The sequence below is a fragment of the Coloeus monedula genome (genome assembly GCF_965178545.1).
Source record: "Coloeus monedula genome assembly, chromosome: Z".
Lineage (NCBI taxonomy): Eukaryota > Metazoa > Chordata > Aves > Passeriformes > Corvidae > Coloeus > Coloeus monedula.
The window spans coordinates 77,183,108-77,202,437 of record NC_138822.1 but is presented as its reverse complement, the minus strand read 5'-3'; the positions used below and the strand labels follow the sequence as shown (position 1 = coordinate 77,202,437).

The window sequence follows — 19,330 nt, the reverse complement described above, 5'->3', positions numbered from 1 at the left end:
GAAAGGAAAAGTGACCACAGCCACCACCAGGGCACTGCAGGTGGAAAAGATGCTGGGGCACAAAGAGAAACTTCAGCTGCACAGCACAGGCCTTGCAGCTGGCCCTGCAGCTGACCAAGAACACCCAACAACCCTCCCTGACACAGCTGACCCGACGCCTCCGACCCAGCGCTTTCATAACCCCACTCACCCACTACTGCCACCCCACTGCCACCACAATCCCCAACCACGGACACCCCAACAAACCACTGCCCCGAGACCACCACAGCCACCAGCCCAGACTGGAAACCACGGGCGGAAACTCCCAGCAACCAGAAAGCGATGAAGGGAAAGCTGCCGCGATACAAAGCCGCACAGCCGGCAGCACCCCAAGCACAGCCACCACCAGCACCAGCGCCGAGCCTCACCAGCCTCCTGCCCAGCACCACCCCACAGCACCCACAGACCCACCATGGCTGCGCCCAACGCCCCACAGCCGCGCCTGCCGCACGCCGCCCCGGCACTCCTGCTCCTCCTCACGGCTCTCGCCACCACCCTCGCCTGCCAACAGCTCTGGACACACGACGACACCTTCCCCGGCGACGCACTCCGCCTCCTCCAGGACGTGGCTCCCAGCTACGCACAGCCCTGCCACCTCCAAGAGCCGCCCTTCTTCCCCGACACCCTGCTCCACAGCAACCTCCGCCCGCACCAAGCCGCCGCCACCGCCCTACGCATCCTCCAGAACCTCTTCCACACCCTCGGCACCAACAGCACCCGCCAGCACTGGCACAGCCAGCCTCGCAACGACCTCCTCAACAAACTCCAGCACTACATCCACCACCTCGAGCAATGCCTCCCTGACAACGCCACGCTCTTCAAAGGACCACGCAACCCGCTGCTCACCATCAACAAGTACTTCAGGGACATCCACCTCTTCCTCCACGCCCACAACCACAGCGCCTGCGCCTGGGACCACGTCCGCCTCGAAGCTCGCACCTCTTTACAGCACCTCCACAACCTCACCCGCACCATGCGCCGCTAGCGCAAACACCCACCCCCACACACCGACCCACATCCACGTGCCTCCCGCCACGCTCCCACACCGACGCCCCAAACCCACCCCGTGCCTCACGCCTCCCCTCTCCTGGCACAACAGACACGGCTGCAACAACCGCACGGCACCCGCAGCCTGCTACCGCTGCGCCTCCATTCATACAGCCTCTCCCATCGATTTGGACAAAGGACTTTCTCTACTTATTCATCTATTTATTTATTTATTTATTTATTTATTCACTTATTTATTCACTTATTTATGCCACTGAAAATAAAGACCTCTGACAAAACACTTGCCGCTGCCTCTCGTCTCACTAACTCTGCAAACCCAGCCTTTCGGCCGGCGGAAAGCCACCTCTACTCAACACCTACTCCTCTACTCCCAGCCCTGCTCCAGAAAGGGCTCCGCACAGCCCCTACCCACTCTTCTCACTGCCACCTGCCCAAGCAGGTTTGTGCAGCAACCTCTTTGGAAGAACATTCCCAGCATTTGCCCAACACCACAGAACCACAAAAATAAAGACAGGGTAAGGCTGGAAAGCACCACTGCAGCTCATCTGCTTTATCCACAGAGTGCTCCATCCATCCATCCATCCAATCCATCCATCCAATCCATGGCTCTCTGACTTAGAGAGAAGGACGTTGTGCGGGACGGCGTCAAACACTTTGCACAAGTCCAGGCAGACCAGGTCACGCACTCTGCCCCCATCCACCAACGCTGCAGCCCTACCCACAGATGGTTACCAAAATTGCCAGGAATGGCAACTTTCCCCTTTGGAAAGCCACGCTGCCTGTTACCTATCACCTCTTTGCTTTCCAGACGCCTCCGCTGAGGTTCCAGCGGAAGCAGTGCCATCCTCTTGCCTGGCACGGAGGTCAGACCGACCGCTTCGTATTCCCGTGCTCTTCTGCTCTCCCCGTTTTAAAAGCAAGGGCTATACTTCCCCTCCTCCACAGGTATCAGGGACTTCAGCTGACAGGACACCATTTTTCAAATATGATCCAGGGTGGCCTAGCAACTCCATCTGACAGTTCCCTAAGGACCCGCTAATGAATCTCTTCATGTCCCACGGACTTGCACATGTTCAGGTTCCTAAGATGGTCTCAAACCTCATCCTCTCCTACAGTGGCCTTGGGCTCTTCATTCTTCACGCAGGGCTCCCTGCATTTGCCTTCTGCAACTCGGGCAGTGTGGCTGGAGCACTCGCACTGAAGAGGGACGCACAGACGTTGCTGAGAACCTCAGCGTTCTCTTTGCCCAGGACAGCCACGTCTCCCCTTTCCTTACGCACATTATCGCTAACATTCTTTTGCTTGCAAGAGATCTAGCGAAGCCTGCCCTCCCACCCTTGACAGCCCTGGCCAGACTCAATTCTAAAGGGGCCTTGGCAAGCCTAACCTTGTCTCTAGCTTACCGTACCCTTTCCCTGTGTTCCTTTCAGGCCATCTGTCCTCCTTCCCGCTTCCTGAAACTTTCTCTTTTTGCTCACAGTTTGCCCAGCAGCTCCCTAGCCATCCGTGGATGCCTCCTGGCGTTTTCGCACCAGTTCCCCCTGCTTCAAATGCATCACTCCTCAGCTTGGAGGAAGGGGATCCTTGAAACTCAGCCACATTCTTGGGCCCCTCTGTCCTCCAGGCCTCTATCATCTGGCACCCTGTCAAGCACATCCTTGAAGAGCCCAAAGTCTGCTCTCTCAAGTCCGGGCCAGGGAGTTCACTGGGTGACCGGCTCACTATCCCGAGGATCTCCTACTCCAACATCCCGTGGTCACTGCAGCCAAGGCTGCCTTGGAGCATCCTATTCCCCACCAGCTCCTCCTACTGGTGAGCACACGGCCTCTGTCCTTGCTGGCTCCTCAGTCACTTGCGCAAGGGAGCTGTCACTGACACATTCCAGAAACCTCCCACGTGGCCGGAGTCCTGCCACGTTGCCTCTCCAAAAGATATCGCTGTGGTTCAAAACCCCACTGAGGCCCAGGGCTTGCAAACGCAAAACCACTACCATCCGGCTATACGCGGCTTCGTCCACTCCATCCTCCCGGCTGGATGGGCCTGTACCGGACCCCAGCCACTCCAGCATCCCGTGTCTCTGGTTGCCCCTTAACCTGGACCCACAAGCTCTCCGACGGCTCCTCGTCCTAACCCAGGAACATTTCCATACTTTCCACTTGCTCACCGAAACACACACAGCTAAACCCCGCCTCGCCTCCACACCCTCTTTTCCCAAGTGTCTAAAACCTTCCAATCCAATGCCCCACTCATAGGAGCAATCCCACAATGTCTCCACGAGGCCAGGGAGATCATGCCCACGCAGGCATGCCTACGCCCTCAACTCCTCTTCGTTCTTCCCCATATTACGTGTGTTTGTGCAAAGGCATCTGAAACTACTGCCAAGTCTTCTCTACTTCGCTTGAACGGGCCGGGCCCAGCTCCCTCAGCCTTTCTCACAAGTGACGCGCTCCGGTCCCCTCTGCGTCTACAGGGCCGGCCAGCCCCTCCAAGACCTCCACACCTCCCATGGACTACAGAGCCCGGAACAGGACACCACTGCTCCGGGGCAGGGCTCCGGCAATCCCAAAACACAACACATTTTGCCGCACGGGGCACGGTCTCATTTTGCTCTCTGCCTGCCTCCTCCACCGAAGCAGGGAAAACACAACCATGCCCTCACTCTGGGGCCAAACGCATGGGACAACAGACACAGAGCAAGCAACACAGCAGCAGCAAAGCTCCTCCTTTCTTCCTAATCCTTCTTCACTCAAGCCTATTTTTTAATGTCTTGTTGCCCTGCCTCCTCAGCTTCCAAGACTGCAGCGAGGCCCCCCCCATGCAAGAACACCTCCAGGCCTCCAACGCTCACACCCACACACACGCCCTTGTACACTGCCACTGCCCCCGGGCCCTTGCTGCAAGAGGGGCATCCCCAGGCCCGGCCCACTGACGTCACTGCTCATCCCTTGCAAGCACAAAAGGAAAACACTGCCTAAGAGGAAAATAAAGGCAAGCCACAAAGTGAAAGGAAAAGTGACCACAGCCACCACCAGGGCACTGCAGGTGGAAAAGATGCTGGGGCACAAAGAGAAACTTCAGCTGCACAGCACAGGCCTTGCAGCTGGCCCTGCAGCTGACCAAGAACACCCAACAACCCTCCCTGACACAGCTGACCCGACGCCTCCGACCCAGCGCTTTCATAACCCCACTCACCCACTACTGCCACCCCACTGCCACCACAATCCCCAACCACGGACACCCCAACAAACCACTGCCCCAAGACCACCACAGCCACCAGCCCAGACTGGAAACCACGGGCGGAAACTCCCAGCAACCAGAAAGCGATGAAGGGAAAGCTGCCGCGATACAAAGCCGCACAGCCGGCAGCACCCCAAGCACAGCCACCACCAGCACCAGCGCCGAGCCTCACCAGCCTCCTGCCCAGCACCACCCCACAGCACCCACAGACCCACCATGGCTGCGCCCAACGCCCCACAGCCGCGCCTGCCGCACGCCGCCCCGGCACTCCTGCTCCTCCTCACGGCTCTCGCCACCACCCTCGCCTGCCAACAGCTCTGGACACACGACGACACCTTCCCCGGCGACGCACTCCGCCTCCTCCAGGACGTGGCTCCCAGCTACGCACAGCCCTGCCACCTCCAAGAGCCGCCCTTCTTCCCCGACACCCTGCTCCACAGCAACCTCCGCCCGCACCAAGCCGCCGCCACCGCCCTACGCATCCTCCAGAACCTCTTCCACACCCTCGGCACCAACAGCACCCGCCAGCACTGGCACAGCCAGCCTCGCAACGACCTCCTCAACAAACTCCAGCACTACATCCACCACCTCGAGCAATGCCTCCCTGACAACGCCACGCTCTTCAAAGGACCACGCAACCCGCTGCTCACCATCAACAAGTACTTCAGGGACATCCACCTCTTCCTCCACGCCCACAACCACAGCGCCTGCGCCTGGGACCACGTCCGCCTCGAAGCTCGCACCTCTTTACAGCACCTCCACAACCTCACCCGCACCATGCGCCGCTAGCGCAAACACCCACCCCCACACACCGACCCACATCCACGTGCCTCCCGCCACGCTCCCACACCGACGCCCCAAACCCACCCCGTGCCTCACGCCTCCCCTCTCCTGGCACAACAGACACGGCTGCAACAACCGCACGGCACCCGCAGCCTGCTACCGCTGCGCCTCCATTCATACAGCCTCTCCCATCGATTTGGACAAAGGACTTTCTCTACTTATTCATCTATTTATTTATTTATTTATTTATTTATTCACTTATTTATTCACTTATTTATGCCACTGAAAATAAAGACCTCTGACAAAACACTTGCCGCTGCCTCTCGTCTCACTAACTCTGCAAACCCAGCCTTTCGGCCGGCGGAAAGCCACCTCTACTCAACACCTACTCCTCTACTCCCAGCCCTGCTCCAGAAAGGGCTCCGCACAGCCCCTACCCACTCTTCTCACTGCCACCTGCCCAAGCAGGTTTGTGCAGCAACCTCTTTGGAAGAACATTCCCAGCATTTGCCCAACACCACAGAACCACAAAAATAAAGACAGGGTAAGGCTGGAAAGCACCACTGCAGCTCATCTGCTTTATCCACAGAGTGCTCCATCCATCCATCCATCCAATCCATCCATCCAATCCATGGCTCTCTGACTTAGAGAGAAGGACGTTGTGCGGGACGGCGTCAAACACTTTGCACAAGTCCAGGCAGACCAGGTCACGCACTCTGCCCCCATCCACCAACGCTGCAGCCCTACCCACAGATGGTTACCAAAATTGCCAGGAATGGCAACTTTCCCCTTTGGAAAGCCACGCTGCCTGTTACCTATCACCTCTTTGCTTTCCAGACGCCTCCGCTGAGGTTCCAGCGGAAGCAGTGCCATCCTCTTGCCTGGCACGGAGGTCAGACCGACCGCTTCGTATTCCCGTGCTCTTCTGCTCTCCCCGTTTTAAAAGCAAGGGCTATACTTCCCCTCCTCCACAGGTATCAGGGACTTCAGCTGACAGGACACCATTTTTCAAATATGATCCAGGGTGGCCTAGCAACTCCATCTGACAGTTCCCTAAGGACCCGCTAATGAATCTCTTCATGTCCCACGGACTTGCACATGTTCAGGTTCCTAAGATGGTCTCAAACCTCATCCTCTCCTACAGTGGCCTTGGGCTCTTCATTCTTCACGCAGGGCTCCCTGCATTTGCCTTCTGCAACTCGGGCAGTGTGGCTGGAGCACTCGCACTGAAGAGGGACGCACAGACGTTGCTGAGAACCTCAGCGTTCTCTTTGCCCAGGACAGCCACGTCTCCCCTTTCCTTACGCACATTATCGCTAACATTCTTTTGCTTGCAAGAGATCTAGCGAAGCCTGCCCTCCCACCCTTGACAGCCCTGGCCAGACTCAATTCTAAAGGGGCCTTGGCAAGCCTAACCTTGTCTCTAGCTTACCGTACCCTTTCCCTGTGTTCCTTTCAGGCCATCTGTCCTCCTTCCCGCTTCCTGAAACTTTCTCTTTTTGCTCACAGTTTGCCCAGCAGCTCCCTAGCCATCCGTGGATGCCTCCTGGCGTTTTCGCACCAGTTCCCCCTGCTTCAAATGCATCACTCCTCAGCTTGGAGGAAGGGGATCCTTGAAACTCAGCCACATTCTTGGGCCCCTCTGTCCTCCAGGCCTCTATCATCTGGCACCCTGTCAAGCACATCCTTGAAGAGCCCAAAGTCTGCTCTCTCAAGTCCGGGCCAGGGAGTTCACTGGGTGACCGGCTCACTATCCCGAGGATCTCCTACTCCAACATCCCGTGGTCACTGCAGCCAAGGCTGCCTTGGAGCATCCTATTCCCCACCAGCTCCTCCTACTGGTGAGCACACGGCCTCTGTCCTTGCTGGCTCCTCAGTCACTTGCGCAAGGGAGCTGTCACTGACACATTCCAGAAACCTCCCACGTGGCCGGAGTCCTGCCACGTTGCCTCTCCAAAAGATATCGCTGTGGTTCAAAACCCCACTGAGGCCCAGGGCTTGCAAACGCAAAACCACTACCATCCGGCTATACGCGGCTTCGTCCACTCCATCCTCCCGGCTGGATGGGCCTGTACCGGACCCCAGCCACTCCAGCATCCCGTGTCTCTGGTTGCCCCTTAACCTGGACCCACAAGCTCTCCGACGGCTCCTCGTCCTAACCCAGGAACATTTCCATACTTTCCACTTGCTCACCGAAACACACACAGCTAAACCCCGCCTCGCCTCCACACCCTCTTTTCCCAAGTGTCTAAAACCTTCCAATCCAATGCCCCACTCATAGGAGCAATCCCACAATGTCTCCACGAGGCCAGGGAGATCATGCCCACGCAGGCATGCCTACGCCCTCAACTCCTCTTCGTTCTTCCCCATATTACGTGTGTTTGTGCAAAGGCATCTGAAACTACTGCCAAGTCTTCTCTACTTCGCTTGAACGGGCCGGGCCCAGCTCCCTCAGCCTTTCTCACAAGTGACGCGCTCCGGTCCCCTCTGCGTCTACAGGGCCGGCCAGCCCCTCCAAGACCTCCACACCTCCCATGGACTACAGAGCCCGGAACAGGACACCACTGCTCCGGGGCAGGGCTCCGGCAATCCCAAAACACAACACATTTTGCCGCACGGGGCACGGTCTCATTTTGCTCTCTGCCTGCCTCCTCCACCGAAGCAGGGAAAACACAACCATGCCCTCACTCTGGGGCCAAACGCATGGGACAACAGACACAGAGCAAGCAACACAGCAGCAGCAAAGCTCCTCCTTTCTTCCTAATCCTTCTTCACTCAAGCCTATTTTTTAATGTCTTGTTGCCCTGCCTCCTCAGCTTCCAAGACTGCAGCGAGGCCCCCCCCATGCAAGAACACCTCCAGGCCTCCAACGCTCACACCCACACACACGCCCTTGTACACTGCCACTGCCCCCGGGCCCTTGCTGCAAGAGGGGCATCCCCAGGCCCGGCCCACTGACGTCACTGCTCATCCCTTGCAAGCACAAAAGGAAAACACTGCCTAAGAGGAAAATAAAGGCAAGCCACAAAGTGAAAGGAAAAGTGACCACAGCCACCACCAGGGCACTGCAGGTGGAAAAGATGCTGGGGCACAAAGAGAAACTTCAGCTGCACAGCACAGGCCTTGCAGCTGGCCCTGCAGCTGACCAAGAACACCCAACAACCCTCCCTGACACAGCTGACCCGACGCCTCCGACCCAGCGCTTTCATAACCCCACTCACCCACTACTGCCACCCCACTGCCACCACAATCCCCAACCACGGACACCCCAACAAACCACTGCCCCGAGACCACCACAGCCACCAGCCCAGACTGGAAACCACGGGCGGAAACTCCCAGCAACCAGAAAGCGATGAAGGGAAAGCTGCCGCGATACAAAGCCGCACAGCCGGCAGCACCCCAAGCACAGCCACCACCAGCACCAGCGCCGAGCCTCACCAGCCTCCTGCCCAGCACCACCCCACAGCACCCACAGACCCACCATGGCTGCGCCCAACGCCCCACAGCCGCGCCTGCCGCACGCCGCCCCGGCACTCCTGCTCCTCCTCACGGCTCTCGCCACCACCCTCGCCTGCCAACAGCTCTGGACACACGACGACACCTTCCCCGGCGACGCACTCCGCCTCCTCCAGGACGTGGCTCCCAGCTACGCACAGCCCTGCCACCTCCAAGAGCCGCCCTTCTTCCCCGACACCCTGCTCCACAGCAACCTCCGCCCGCACCAAGCCGCCGCCACCGCCCTACGCATCCTCCAGAACCTCTTCCACACCCTCGGCACCAACAGCACCCGCCAGCACTGGCACAGCCAGCCTCGCAACGACCTCCTCAACAAACTCCAGCACTACATCCACCACCTCGAGCAATGCCTCCCTGACAACGCCACGCTCTTCAAAGGACCACGCAACCCGCTGCTCACCATCAACAAGTACTTCAGGGACATCCACCTCTTCCTCCACGCCCACAACCACAGCGCCTGCGCCTGGGACCACGTCCGCCTCGAAGCTCGCACCTCTTTACAGCACCTCCACAACCTCACCCGCACCATGCGCCGCTAGCGCAAACACCCACCCCCACACACCGACCCACATCCACGTGCCTCCCGCCACGCTCCCACACCGACGCCCCAAACCCACCCCGTGCCTCACGCCTCCCCTCTCCTGGCACAACAGACACGGCTGCAACAACCGCACGGCACCCGCAGCCTGCTACCGCTGCGCCTCCATTCATACAGCCTCTCCCATCGATTTGGACAAAGGACTTTCTCTACTTATTCATCTATTTATTTATTTATTTATTTATTCACTTATTTATTCACTTATTTATGCCACTGAAAATAAAGACCTCTGACAAAACACTTGCCGCTGCCTCTCGTCTCACTAACTCTGCAAACCCAGCCTTTCGGCCGGCGGAAAGCCACCTCTACTCAACACCTACTCCTCTACTCCCAGCCCTGCTCCAGAAAGGGCTCCGCACAGCCCCTACCCACTCTTCTCACTGCCACCTGCCCAAGCAGGTTTGTGCAGCAACCTCTTTGGAAGAACATTCCCAGCATTTGCCCAACACCACAGAACCACAAAAATAAAGACAGGGTAAGGCTGGATAGCACCACTGCAGCTCATCTGCTTTATCCACAGAGTGCTCCATCCATCCATCCAATCCATCCATCCAATCCATGGCTCTCTGACTTAGAGAGAAGGACGTTGTGCGGGACGGCGTCAAACACTTTGCACAAGTCCAGGCAGACCAGGTCACGCACTCTGCCCCCATCCACCAACGCTGCAGCCCTACCCACAGATGGTTACCAAAATTGCCAGGAATGGCAACTTTCCCCTTTGGAAAGCCACGCTGCCTGTTACCTATCACCTCTTTGCTTTCCAGACGCCTCCGCTGAGGTTCCAGCGGAAGCAGTGCCATCCTCTTGCCTGGCACGGAGGTCAGACTGACCGCTTCGTATTCCCGTGCTCTTCTGCTCTCCCCGTTTTAAAAGCAAGGGCTATACTTCCCCTCCTCCACAGGTATCAGGGACTTCAGCTGACAGGACACCATTTTTCAAATATGATCCAGGGTGGCCTAGCAACTCCATCTGACAGTTCCCTAAGGACCCGCTAATGAATCTCTTCATGTCCCACGGACTTGCACATGTTCAGGTTCCTAAGATGGTCTCAAACCTCATCCTCTCCTACAGTGGCCTTGGGCTCTTCATTCTTCACGCAGGGCTCCCTGCATTTGCCTTCTGCAACTCGGGCAGTGTGGCTGGAGCACTCGCACTGAAGAGGGACGCACAGACGTTGCTGAGAACCTCAGCGTTCTCTTTGCCCAGGACAGCCACGTCTCCCCTTTCCTTACGCACATTATCGCTAACATTCTTTTGCTTGCAAGAGATCTAGCGAAGCCTGCCCTCCCACCCTTGACAGCCCTGGCCAGACTCAATTCTAAAGGGGCCTTGGCAAGCCTAACCTTGTCTCTAGCTTACCGTACCCTTTCCCTGTGTTCCTTTCAGGCCACCTGTCCTCCTTCCCGCTTCCTGAAACTTTCTCTTTTTGCTCACAGTTTGCCCAGCAGCTCCCTAGCCATCCGTGGATGCCTCCTGGCATTTTCGCACCAGTTCCCCCTGCTTCAAATGCATCACTCCTCAGCTTGGAGGAAGGGGATCCTTGAAACTCAGCCACATTCTTGGGCCCCTCTGTCCTCCAGGCCTCTATCATCTGGCACCCTGTCAAGCACATCCTTGAAGAGCCCAAAGTCTGCTCTCTCAAGTCCGGGCCAGGGAGTTCACTGGGTGACCGGCTCACTATCCCGAGGATCTCCTACTCCAACATCCCGTGGTCACTGCAGCCAAGGCTGCCTTGGAGCATCCTATTCCCCACCAGCTCCTCCTACTGGTGAGCACACGGCCTCTGTCCTTGCTGGCTCCTCAGTCACTTGCGCAAGGGAGCTGTCACTGACACATTCCAGAAACCTCCCACGTGGCCGGAGTCCTGCCACGTTGCCTCTCCAAAAGATATCGCTGTGGTTCAAAACCCCACTGAGGCCCAGGGCTTGCAAACGCAAAACCACTACCATCCGGCTATACGCGGCTTCGTCCACTCCATCCTCCCGGCTGGATGGGCCTGTACCGGACCCCAGCCACTCCAGCATCCCGTGTCTCTGGTTGCCCCTTAACCTGGACCCACAAGCTCTCCGACGGCTCCTCGTCCTAACCCAGGAACATTTCCATACTTTCCACTTGCTCACCGAAACGCACACAGCTAAACCCCGCCTCGCCTCCACACCCTCTTTTCCCAAGTGTCTAAAACCTTCCAATCCAATGCCCCACTCATAGGAGCAATCCCACAATGTCTCCACGAGGCCAGGGAGATCATGCCCACGCAGGCATGCCTACGCCCTCAACCCCTCTTCGTTCTTCCCCATATTACGTGTGTTTGTGCAAAGGCATCTGAAACTACTGCCAAGTCTTCTCTACTTCGCTTGAACGGGCCGGGCCCAGCTCCCTCAGCCTTTCTCACAAGTGACGCGCTCCGGTCCCCTCTGCGTCTACAGGGCCGGCCAGCCCCTCCAAGACCTCCACACCTCCCATGGACTACAGAGCCCGGAACAGGACACCACTGCTCCGGGGCAGGGCTCCGGCAATCCCAAAACACAACACATTTTGCCGCACGGGGCACGGTCTCATTTTGCTCTCTGCCTGCCTCCTCCACCGAAGCAGGGAAAACACAACCATGCCCTCACTCTGGGGCCAAACGCATGGGACAACAGACACAGAGCAAGCAACACAGCAGCAGCAAAGCTCCTCCTTTCTTCCTAATCCTTCTTCACTCAAGCCTATTTTTTAATGTCTTGTTGCCCTGCCTCCTCAGCTTCCAAGACTGCAGCGAGGCCCCCCCCATGCAAGAACACCTCCAGGCCTCCAACGCTCACACCCACACACACGCCCTTGTACACTGCCACTGCCCCCGGGCCCTTGCTGCAAGAGGGGCATCCCCAGGCCCGGCCCACTGACGTCACTGCTCATCCCTTGCAAGCACAAAAGGAAAACACTACCTAAGAGGAAAATAAAGGCAAGCCACAAAGTGAAAGGAAAAGTGACCACAGCCACCACCAGGGCACTGCAGGTGGAAAAGATGCTGGGGCACAAAGAGAAACTTCAGCTGCACAGCACAGGTCTTGCAGCTGGCCCTGCAGCTGACCAAGAACACCCAACAACCCTCCCTGACACAGCTGACCCGACGCCTCCGACCCAGCGCTTTCATAACCCCACTCACCCACTACTGCCACCCCACTGCCACCACAATCCCCAACCACGGACACCCCAACAAACCACTGCCCCGAGACCACCACAGCCACCAGCCCAGACTGGAAACCACGGGCGGAAACTCCCAGCAACCAGAAAGCGATGAAGGGAAAGCTGCCGCGATACAAAGCCGCACAGCCGGCAGCACCCCAAGCACAGCCACCACCAGCACCAGCGCCGAGCCTCACCAGCCTCCTGCCCAGCACCACCCCACAGCACCCACAGACCCACCATGGCTGCGCCCAACGCCCCACAGCCGCGCCTGCCGCACGCCGCCCCGGCACTCCTGCTCCTCCTCACGGCTCTCGCCACCACCCTCGCCTGCCAACAGCTCTGGACACACGACGACACCTTCCCCGGCGACGCACTCCGCCTCCTCCAGGACGTGGCTCCCAGCTACGCACAGCCCTGCCACCTCCAAGAGCCGCCCTTCTTCCCCGACACCCTGCTCCACAGCAACCTCCGCCCGCACCAAGCCGCCGCCACCGCCCTACGCATCCTCCAGAACCTCTTCCACACCCTCGGCACCAACAGCACCCGCCAGCACTGGCACAGCCAGCCTCGCAACGACCTCCTCAACAAACTCCAGCACTACATCCACCACCTCGAGCAATGCCTCCCTGACAACGCCACGCTCTTCAAAGGACCACGCAACCCGCTGCTCACCATCAACAAGTACTTCAGGGACATCCACCTCTTCCTCCACGCCCACAACCACAGCGCCTGCGCCTGGGACCACGTCCGCCTCGAAGCTCGCACCTCTTTACAGCACCTCCACAACCTCACCCGCACCATGCGCCGCTAGCGCAAACACCCACCCCCACACACCGACCCACATCCACGTGCCTCCCGCCACGCTCCCACACCGACGCCCCAAACCCACCCCGTGCCTCACGCCTCCCCTCTCCTGGCACAACAGACACGGCTGCAACAACCGCACGGCACCCGCAGCCTGCTACCGCTGCGCCTCCATTCATACAGCCTCTCCCATCGATTTGGACAAAGGACTTTCTCTACTTATTCATCTATTTATTTATTTATTTATTTATTTATTCACTTATTTATTCACTTATTTATGCCACTGAAAATAAAGACCTCTGACAAAACACTTGCCGCTGCCTCTCGTCTCACTAACTCTGCAAACCCAGCCTTTCGGCCGGCGGAAAGCCACCTCTACTCAACACCTACTCCTCTACTCCCAGCCCTGCTCCAGAAAGGGCTCCGCACAGCCCCTACCCACTCTTCTCACTGCCACCTGCCCAAGCAGGTTTGTGCAGCAACCTCTTTGGAAGAACATTCCCAGCATTTGCCCAACACCACAGAACCACAAAAATAAAGACAGGGTAAGGCTGGAAAGCACCACTGCAGCTCATCTGCTTTATCCACAGAGTGCTCCATCCATCCATCCATCCAATCCATCCATCCAATCCATGGCTCTCTGACTTAGAGAGAAGGACGTTGTGCGGGACGGCGTCAAACACTTTGCACAAGTCCAGGCAGACCAGGTCACGCACTCTGCCCCCATCCACCAACGCTGCAGCCCTACCCACAGATGGTTACCAAAATTGCCAGGAATGGCAACTTTCCCCTTTGGAAAGCCACGCTGCCTGTTACCTATCACCTCTTTGCTTTCCAGACGCCTCCGCTGAGGTTCCAGCGGAAGCAGTGCCATCCTCTTGCCTGGCACGGAGGTCAGACCGACCGCTTCGTATTCCCGTGCTCTTCTGCTCTCCCCGTTTTAAAAGCAAGGGCTATACTTCCCCTCCTCCACAGGTATCAGGGACTTCAGCTGACAGGACACCATTTTTCAAATATGATCCAGGGTGGCCTAGCAACTCCATCTGACAGTTCCCTAAGGACCCGCTAATGAATCTCTTCATGTCCCACGGACTTGCACATGTTCAGGTTCCTAAGATGGTCTCAAACCTCATCCTCTCCTACAGTGGCCTTGGGCTCTTCATTCTTCACGCAGGGCTCCCTGCATTTGCCTTCTGCAACTCGGGCAGTGTGGCTGGAGCACTCGCACTGAAGAGGGACGCACAGACGTTGCTGAGAACCTCAGCGTTCTCTTTGCCCAGGACAGCCACGTCTCCCCTTTCCTTACGCACATTATCGCTAACATTCTTTTGCTTGCAAGAGATCTAGCGAAGCCTGCCCTCCCACCCTTGACAGCCCTGGCCAGACTCAATTCTAAAGGGGCCTTGGCAAGCCTAACCTTGTCTCTAGCTTACCGTACCCTTTCCCTGTGTTCCTTTCAGGCCACCTGTCCTCCTTCCCGCTTCCTGAAACTTTCTCTTTTTGCTCACAGTTTGCCCAGCAGCTCCCTAGCCATCCGTGGATGCCTCCTGGCATTTTCGCACCAGTTCCCCCTGCTTCAAATGCATCACTCCTCAGCTTGGAGGAAGGGGATCCTTGAAACTCAGCCACATTCTTGGGCCCCTCTGTCCTCCAGGCCTCTATCATCTGGCACCCTGTCAAGCACATCCTTGAAGAGCCCAAAGTCTGCTCTCTCAAGTCCGGGCCAGGGAGTTCACTGGGTGACCGGCTCACTATCCCGAGGATCTCCTACTCCAACATCCCGTGGTCACTGCAGCCAAGGCTGCCTTGGAGCATCCTATTCCCCACCAGCTCCTCCTACTGGTGAGCACACGGCCTCTGTCCTTGCTGGCTCCTCAGTCACTTGCGCAAGGGAGCTGTCACTGACACATTCCAGAAACCTCCCACGTGGCCGGAGTCCTGCCACGTTGCCTCTCCAAAAGATATCGCTGTGGTTCAAAACCCCACTGAGGCCCAGGGCTTGCAAACGCAAAACCACTACCATCCGGCTATACGCGGCTTCGTCCACTCCATCCTCCCGGCTGGATGGGCCTGTACCGGACCCCAGCCACTCCAGCATCCCGTGTCTCTGGTTGCCCCTTAACCTGGACCCACAAGCTCTCCGACGGCTCCTCGTCCTAACCCAGGAACATTTCCATACTTTCCACTTGCTCACCGAAACGCACACAGCTAAACCCCGCCTCGCCTCCACACCCTCTTTTCCCAAGTGTCTAAAACCTTCCAATCCAATGCCCCACTCATAGGAGCAATCCCACAATGTCTCCACGAGGCCAGGGAGATCATGCCCACGCAGGCATGCCTACGCCCTCAACCCCTCTTCGTTCTTCCCCATATTACGTGTGTTTGTGCAAAGGCATCTGAAACTACTGCCAAGTCTTCTCTACTTCGCTTGAACGGGCCGGGCCCAGCTCCCTCAGCCTTTCTCACAAGTGACGCGCTCCGGTCCCCTCTGCGTCTACAGGGCCGGCCAGCCCCTCCAAGACCTCCACACCTCCCATGGACTACAGAGCCCGGAACAGGACACCACTGCTCCGGGGCAGGGCTCCGGCAATCCCAAAACACAACACATTTTGCCGCACGGGGCACGGTCTCATTTTGCTCTCTGCCTGCCTCCTCCACCGAAGCAGGGAAAACACAACCATGCCCTCACTCTGGGGCCAAACGCATGGGACAACAGACACAGAGCAAGCAACACAGCAGCAGCAAAGCTCCTCCTTTCTTCCTAATCCTTCTTCACTCAAGCCTATTTTTTAATGTCTTGTTGCCCTGCCTCCTCAGCTTCCAAGACTGCAGCGAGGCCCCCCCCATGCAAGAACACCTCCAGGCCTCCAACGCTCACACCCACACACACGCCCTTGTACACTGCCACTGCCCCCGGGCCCTTGCTGCAAGAGGGGCATCCCCAGGCCCGGCCCACTGACGTCACTGCTCATCCCTTGCAAGCACAAAAGGAAAACACTACCTAAGAGGAAAATAAAGGCAAGCCACAAAGTGAAAGGAAAAGTGACCACAGCCACCACCAGGGCACTGCAGGTGGAAAAGATGCTGGGGCACAAAGAGAAACTTCAGCTGCACAGCACAGGTCTTGCAGCTGGCCCTGCAGCTGACCAAGAACACCCAACAACCCTCCCTGACACAGCTGACCCGACGCCTCCGACCCAGCGCTTTCATAACCCCACTCACCCACTACTGCCACCCCACTGCCACCACAATCCCCAACCACGGACACCCCAACAAACCACTGCCCCGAGACCACCACAGCCACCAGCCCAGACTGGAAACCACGGGCGGAAACTCCCAGCAACCAGAAAGCGATGAAGGGAAAGCTGCCGCGATACAAAGCCGCACAGCCGGCAGCACCCCAAGCACAGCCACCACCAGCACCAGCGCCGAGCCTCACCAGCCTCCTGCCCAGCACCACCCCACAGCACCCACAGACCCACCATGGCTGCGCCCAACGCCCCACAGCCGCGCCTGCCGCACGCCGCCCCGGCACTCCTGCTCCTCCTCACGGCTCTCGCCACCACCCTCGCCTGCCAACAGCTCTGGACACACGACGACACCTTCCCCGGCGACGCACTCCGCCTCCTCCAGGACGTGGCTCCCAGCTACGCACAGCCCTGCCACCTCCAAGAGCCGCCCTTCTTCCCCGACACCCTGCTCCACAGCAACCTCCGCCCGCACCAAGCCGCCGCCACCGCCCTACGCATCCTCCAGAACCTCTTCCACACCCTCGGCACCAACAGCACCCGCCAGCACTGGCACAGCCAGCCTCGCAACGACCTCCTCAACAAACTCCAGCACTACATCCACCACCTCGAGCAATGCCTCCCTGACAACGCCACGCTCTTCAAAGGACCACGCAACCCGCTGCTCACCATCAACAAGTACTTCAGGGACATCCACCTCTTCCTCCACGCCCACAACCACAGCGCCTGCGCCTGGGACCACGTCCGCCTCGAAGCTCGCACCTCTTTACAGCACCTCCACAACCTCACCCGCACCATGCGCCGCTAGCGCAAACACCCACCCCCACACACCGACCCACATCCACGTGCCTCCCGCCACGCTCCCACACCGACGCCCCAAACCCACCCCGTGCCTCACGCCTCCCCTCTCCTGGCACAACAGACACGGCTGCAACAACCGCACGGCACCCGCAGCCTGCTACCGCTGCGCCTCCATTCATACAGCCTCTCCCATCGATTTGGACAAAGGACTTTCTCTACTTATTCATCTATTTATTTATTTATTTATTTATTTATTCACTTATTTATTCACTTATTTATGCCACTGAAAATAAAGACCTCTGACAAAACACTTGCCGCTGCCTCTCGTCTCACTAACTCTGCAAACCCAGCCTTTCGGCCGGCGGAAAGCCACCTCTACTCAACACCTACTCCTCTACTCCCAGCCCTGCTCCAGAAAGGGCTCCGCACAGCCCCTACCCACTCTTCTCACTGCCACCTGCCCAAGCAGGTTTGTGCAGCAACCTCTTTGGAAGAACATTCCCAGCATTTGCCCAACACCACAGAACCACAAAAATAAAGACAGGGTAAGGCTGGAAAGCACCACTGCAGCTCATCTGCTTTATCCACAGAGTGCTCCATCCATCCATCCATCCAATCCATCCATCCAATCCATGGCTCTCTGACTTAGAGAGAAGGACGTTGTGCGGGACGGCGTCAAACACTTTGCACAAGTCCAGGCAGACCAGGTCACGCACTCTGCCCCCATCCACCAACGCTGCAGCCCTACCCACAGATGGTTACCAAAATTGCCAGGAATGGCAACTTTCCCCTTTGGAAAGCCACGCTGCCTGTTACCTATCACCTCTTTGCTTTCCAGACGCCTCCGCTGAGGTTCCAGCGGAAGCAGTGCCATCCTCTTGCCTGGCACGGAGGTCAGACCGACCGCTTCGTATTCCCGTGCTCTTCTGCTCTCCCCGTTTTAAAAGCAAGGGCTATACTTCCCCTCCTCCACAGGTATCAGGGACTTCAGCTGACAGGACACCATTTTTCAAATATGATCCAGGGTGGCCTAGCAACTCCATCTGACAGTTCCCTAAGGACCCGCTAATGAATCTCTTCATGTCCCACGGACTTGCACATGTTCAGGTTCCTAAGATGGTCTCAAACCTCATCCTCTCCTACAGTGGCCTTGGGCTCTTCATTCTTCACGCAGGGCTCCCTGCATTTGCCTTCTGCAACTCGGGCAGTGTGGCTGGAGCACTCGCACTGAAGAGGGACGCACAGACGTTGCTGAGAACCTCAGCGTTCTCTTTGCCCAGGACAGCCACGTCTCCCCTTTCCTTACGCACATTATCGCTAACATTCTTTTGCTTGCAAGAGATCTAGCGAAGCCTGCCCTCCCACCCTTGACAGCCCTGGCCAGACTCAATTCTAAAGGGGCCTTGGCAAGCCTAACCTTGTCTCTAGCTTACCGTACCCTTTCCCTGTGTTCCTTTCAGGCCATCTGTCCTCCTTCCCGCTTCCTGAAACTTTCTCTTTTTGCTCACAGTTTGCCCAGCAGCTCCCTAGCCATCCGTGGATGCCTCCTGGCGTTTTCGCACCAGTTCCCCCTGCTTCAAATGCATCACTCCTCAGCTTGGAGGAAGGGGATCCTTGAAACTCAGCCACATTCTTGGGCCCCTCTGTCCTCCAGGCCTCTATCATCTGGCACCCTGTCAAGCACATCCTTGAAGAGCCCAAAGTCTGCTCTCTCAAGTCCGGGCCAGGGAGTTCACTGGGTGACCGGCTCACTATCCCGAGGATCTCCTACTCCAACATCCCGTGGTCACTGCAGCCAAGGCTGCCTTGGAGCATCCTATTCCCCACCAGCTCCTCCTACTGGTGAGCACACGGCCTCTGTCCTTGCTGGCTCCTCAGTCACTTGCGCAAGGGAGCTGTCACTGACACATTCCAGAAACCTCCCACGTGGCCGGAGTCCTGCCACGTTGCCTCTCCAAAAGATATCGCTGTGGTTCAAAACCCCACTGAGGCCCAGGGCTTGCAAACGCAAAACCACTACCATCCGGCTATACGCGGCTTCGTCCACTCCATCCTCCCGGCTGGATGGGCCTGTACCGGACCCCAGCCACTCCAGCATCCCGTGTCTCTGGTTGCCCCTTAACCT

At 57.8% G+C, this 19,330-nt stretch overlaps 6 protein-coding genes across 7 annotated transcripts in view; 5 read left to right on the top strand and 1 right to left on the bottom strand.

Moving 5' to 3' along the window:
• Nucleotides 1-19,330, bottom strand: part of UBAP2 (ubiquitin associated protein 2) — a 185,177-nt gene that overhangs the window by 80,962 nt on the left and 84,885 nt on the right. The gene's annotated exons all lie outside the window — the stretch shown is intronic.
• Nucleotides 452-1,024, top strand: LOC309585258 (interferon-like; the record flags this gene model as incomplete). The annotated part of the gene is made up of 1 exon (XM_082301883.1): nucleotides 452-1,024. The coding sequence occupies one exon, from the start codon at nucleotides 452-454 to the stop codon at nucleotides 1,022-1,024; it is 573 nt and encodes a 190-aa protein (XP_082158009.1).
• On the top strand, nucleotides 4,501-5,073 carry LOC309585257 (interferon-like; the record flags this gene model as incomplete). The annotated part of the gene is made up of 1 exon (XM_082301882.1): nucleotides 4,501-5,073. One exon carries the CDS (start codon nucleotides 4,501-4,503, stop codon nucleotides 5,071-5,073), a length of 573 nt encoding a protein of 190 aa, XP_082158008.1.
• LOC309585256 (interferon-like) lies at nucleotides 8,550-9,122 on the top strand (the record flags this gene model as incomplete). The annotated part of the gene is made up of 1 exon (XM_082301881.1): nucleotides 8,550-9,122. One exon carries the CDS (start codon nucleotides 8,550-8,552, stop codon nucleotides 9,120-9,122), a length of 573 nt encoding a protein of 190 aa, XP_082158007.1.
• LOC309585255 (interferon-like) lies at nucleotides 12,591-13,163 on the top strand (the record flags this gene model as incomplete). Its single annotated transcript, XM_082301880.1, has 1 exon — nucleotides 12,591-13,163. The coding sequence occupies one exon, from the start codon at nucleotides 12,591-12,593 to the stop codon at nucleotides 13,161-13,163; it is 573 nt and encodes a 190-aa protein (XP_082158006.1).
• On the top strand, nucleotides 16,640-17,212 carry LOC309585254 (interferon-like; the record flags this gene model as incomplete). Its single annotated transcript, XM_082301879.1, has 1 exon — nucleotides 16,640-17,212. The coding sequence occupies one exon, from the start codon at nucleotides 16,640-16,642 to the stop codon at nucleotides 17,210-17,212; it is 573 nt and encodes a 190-aa protein (XP_082158005.1).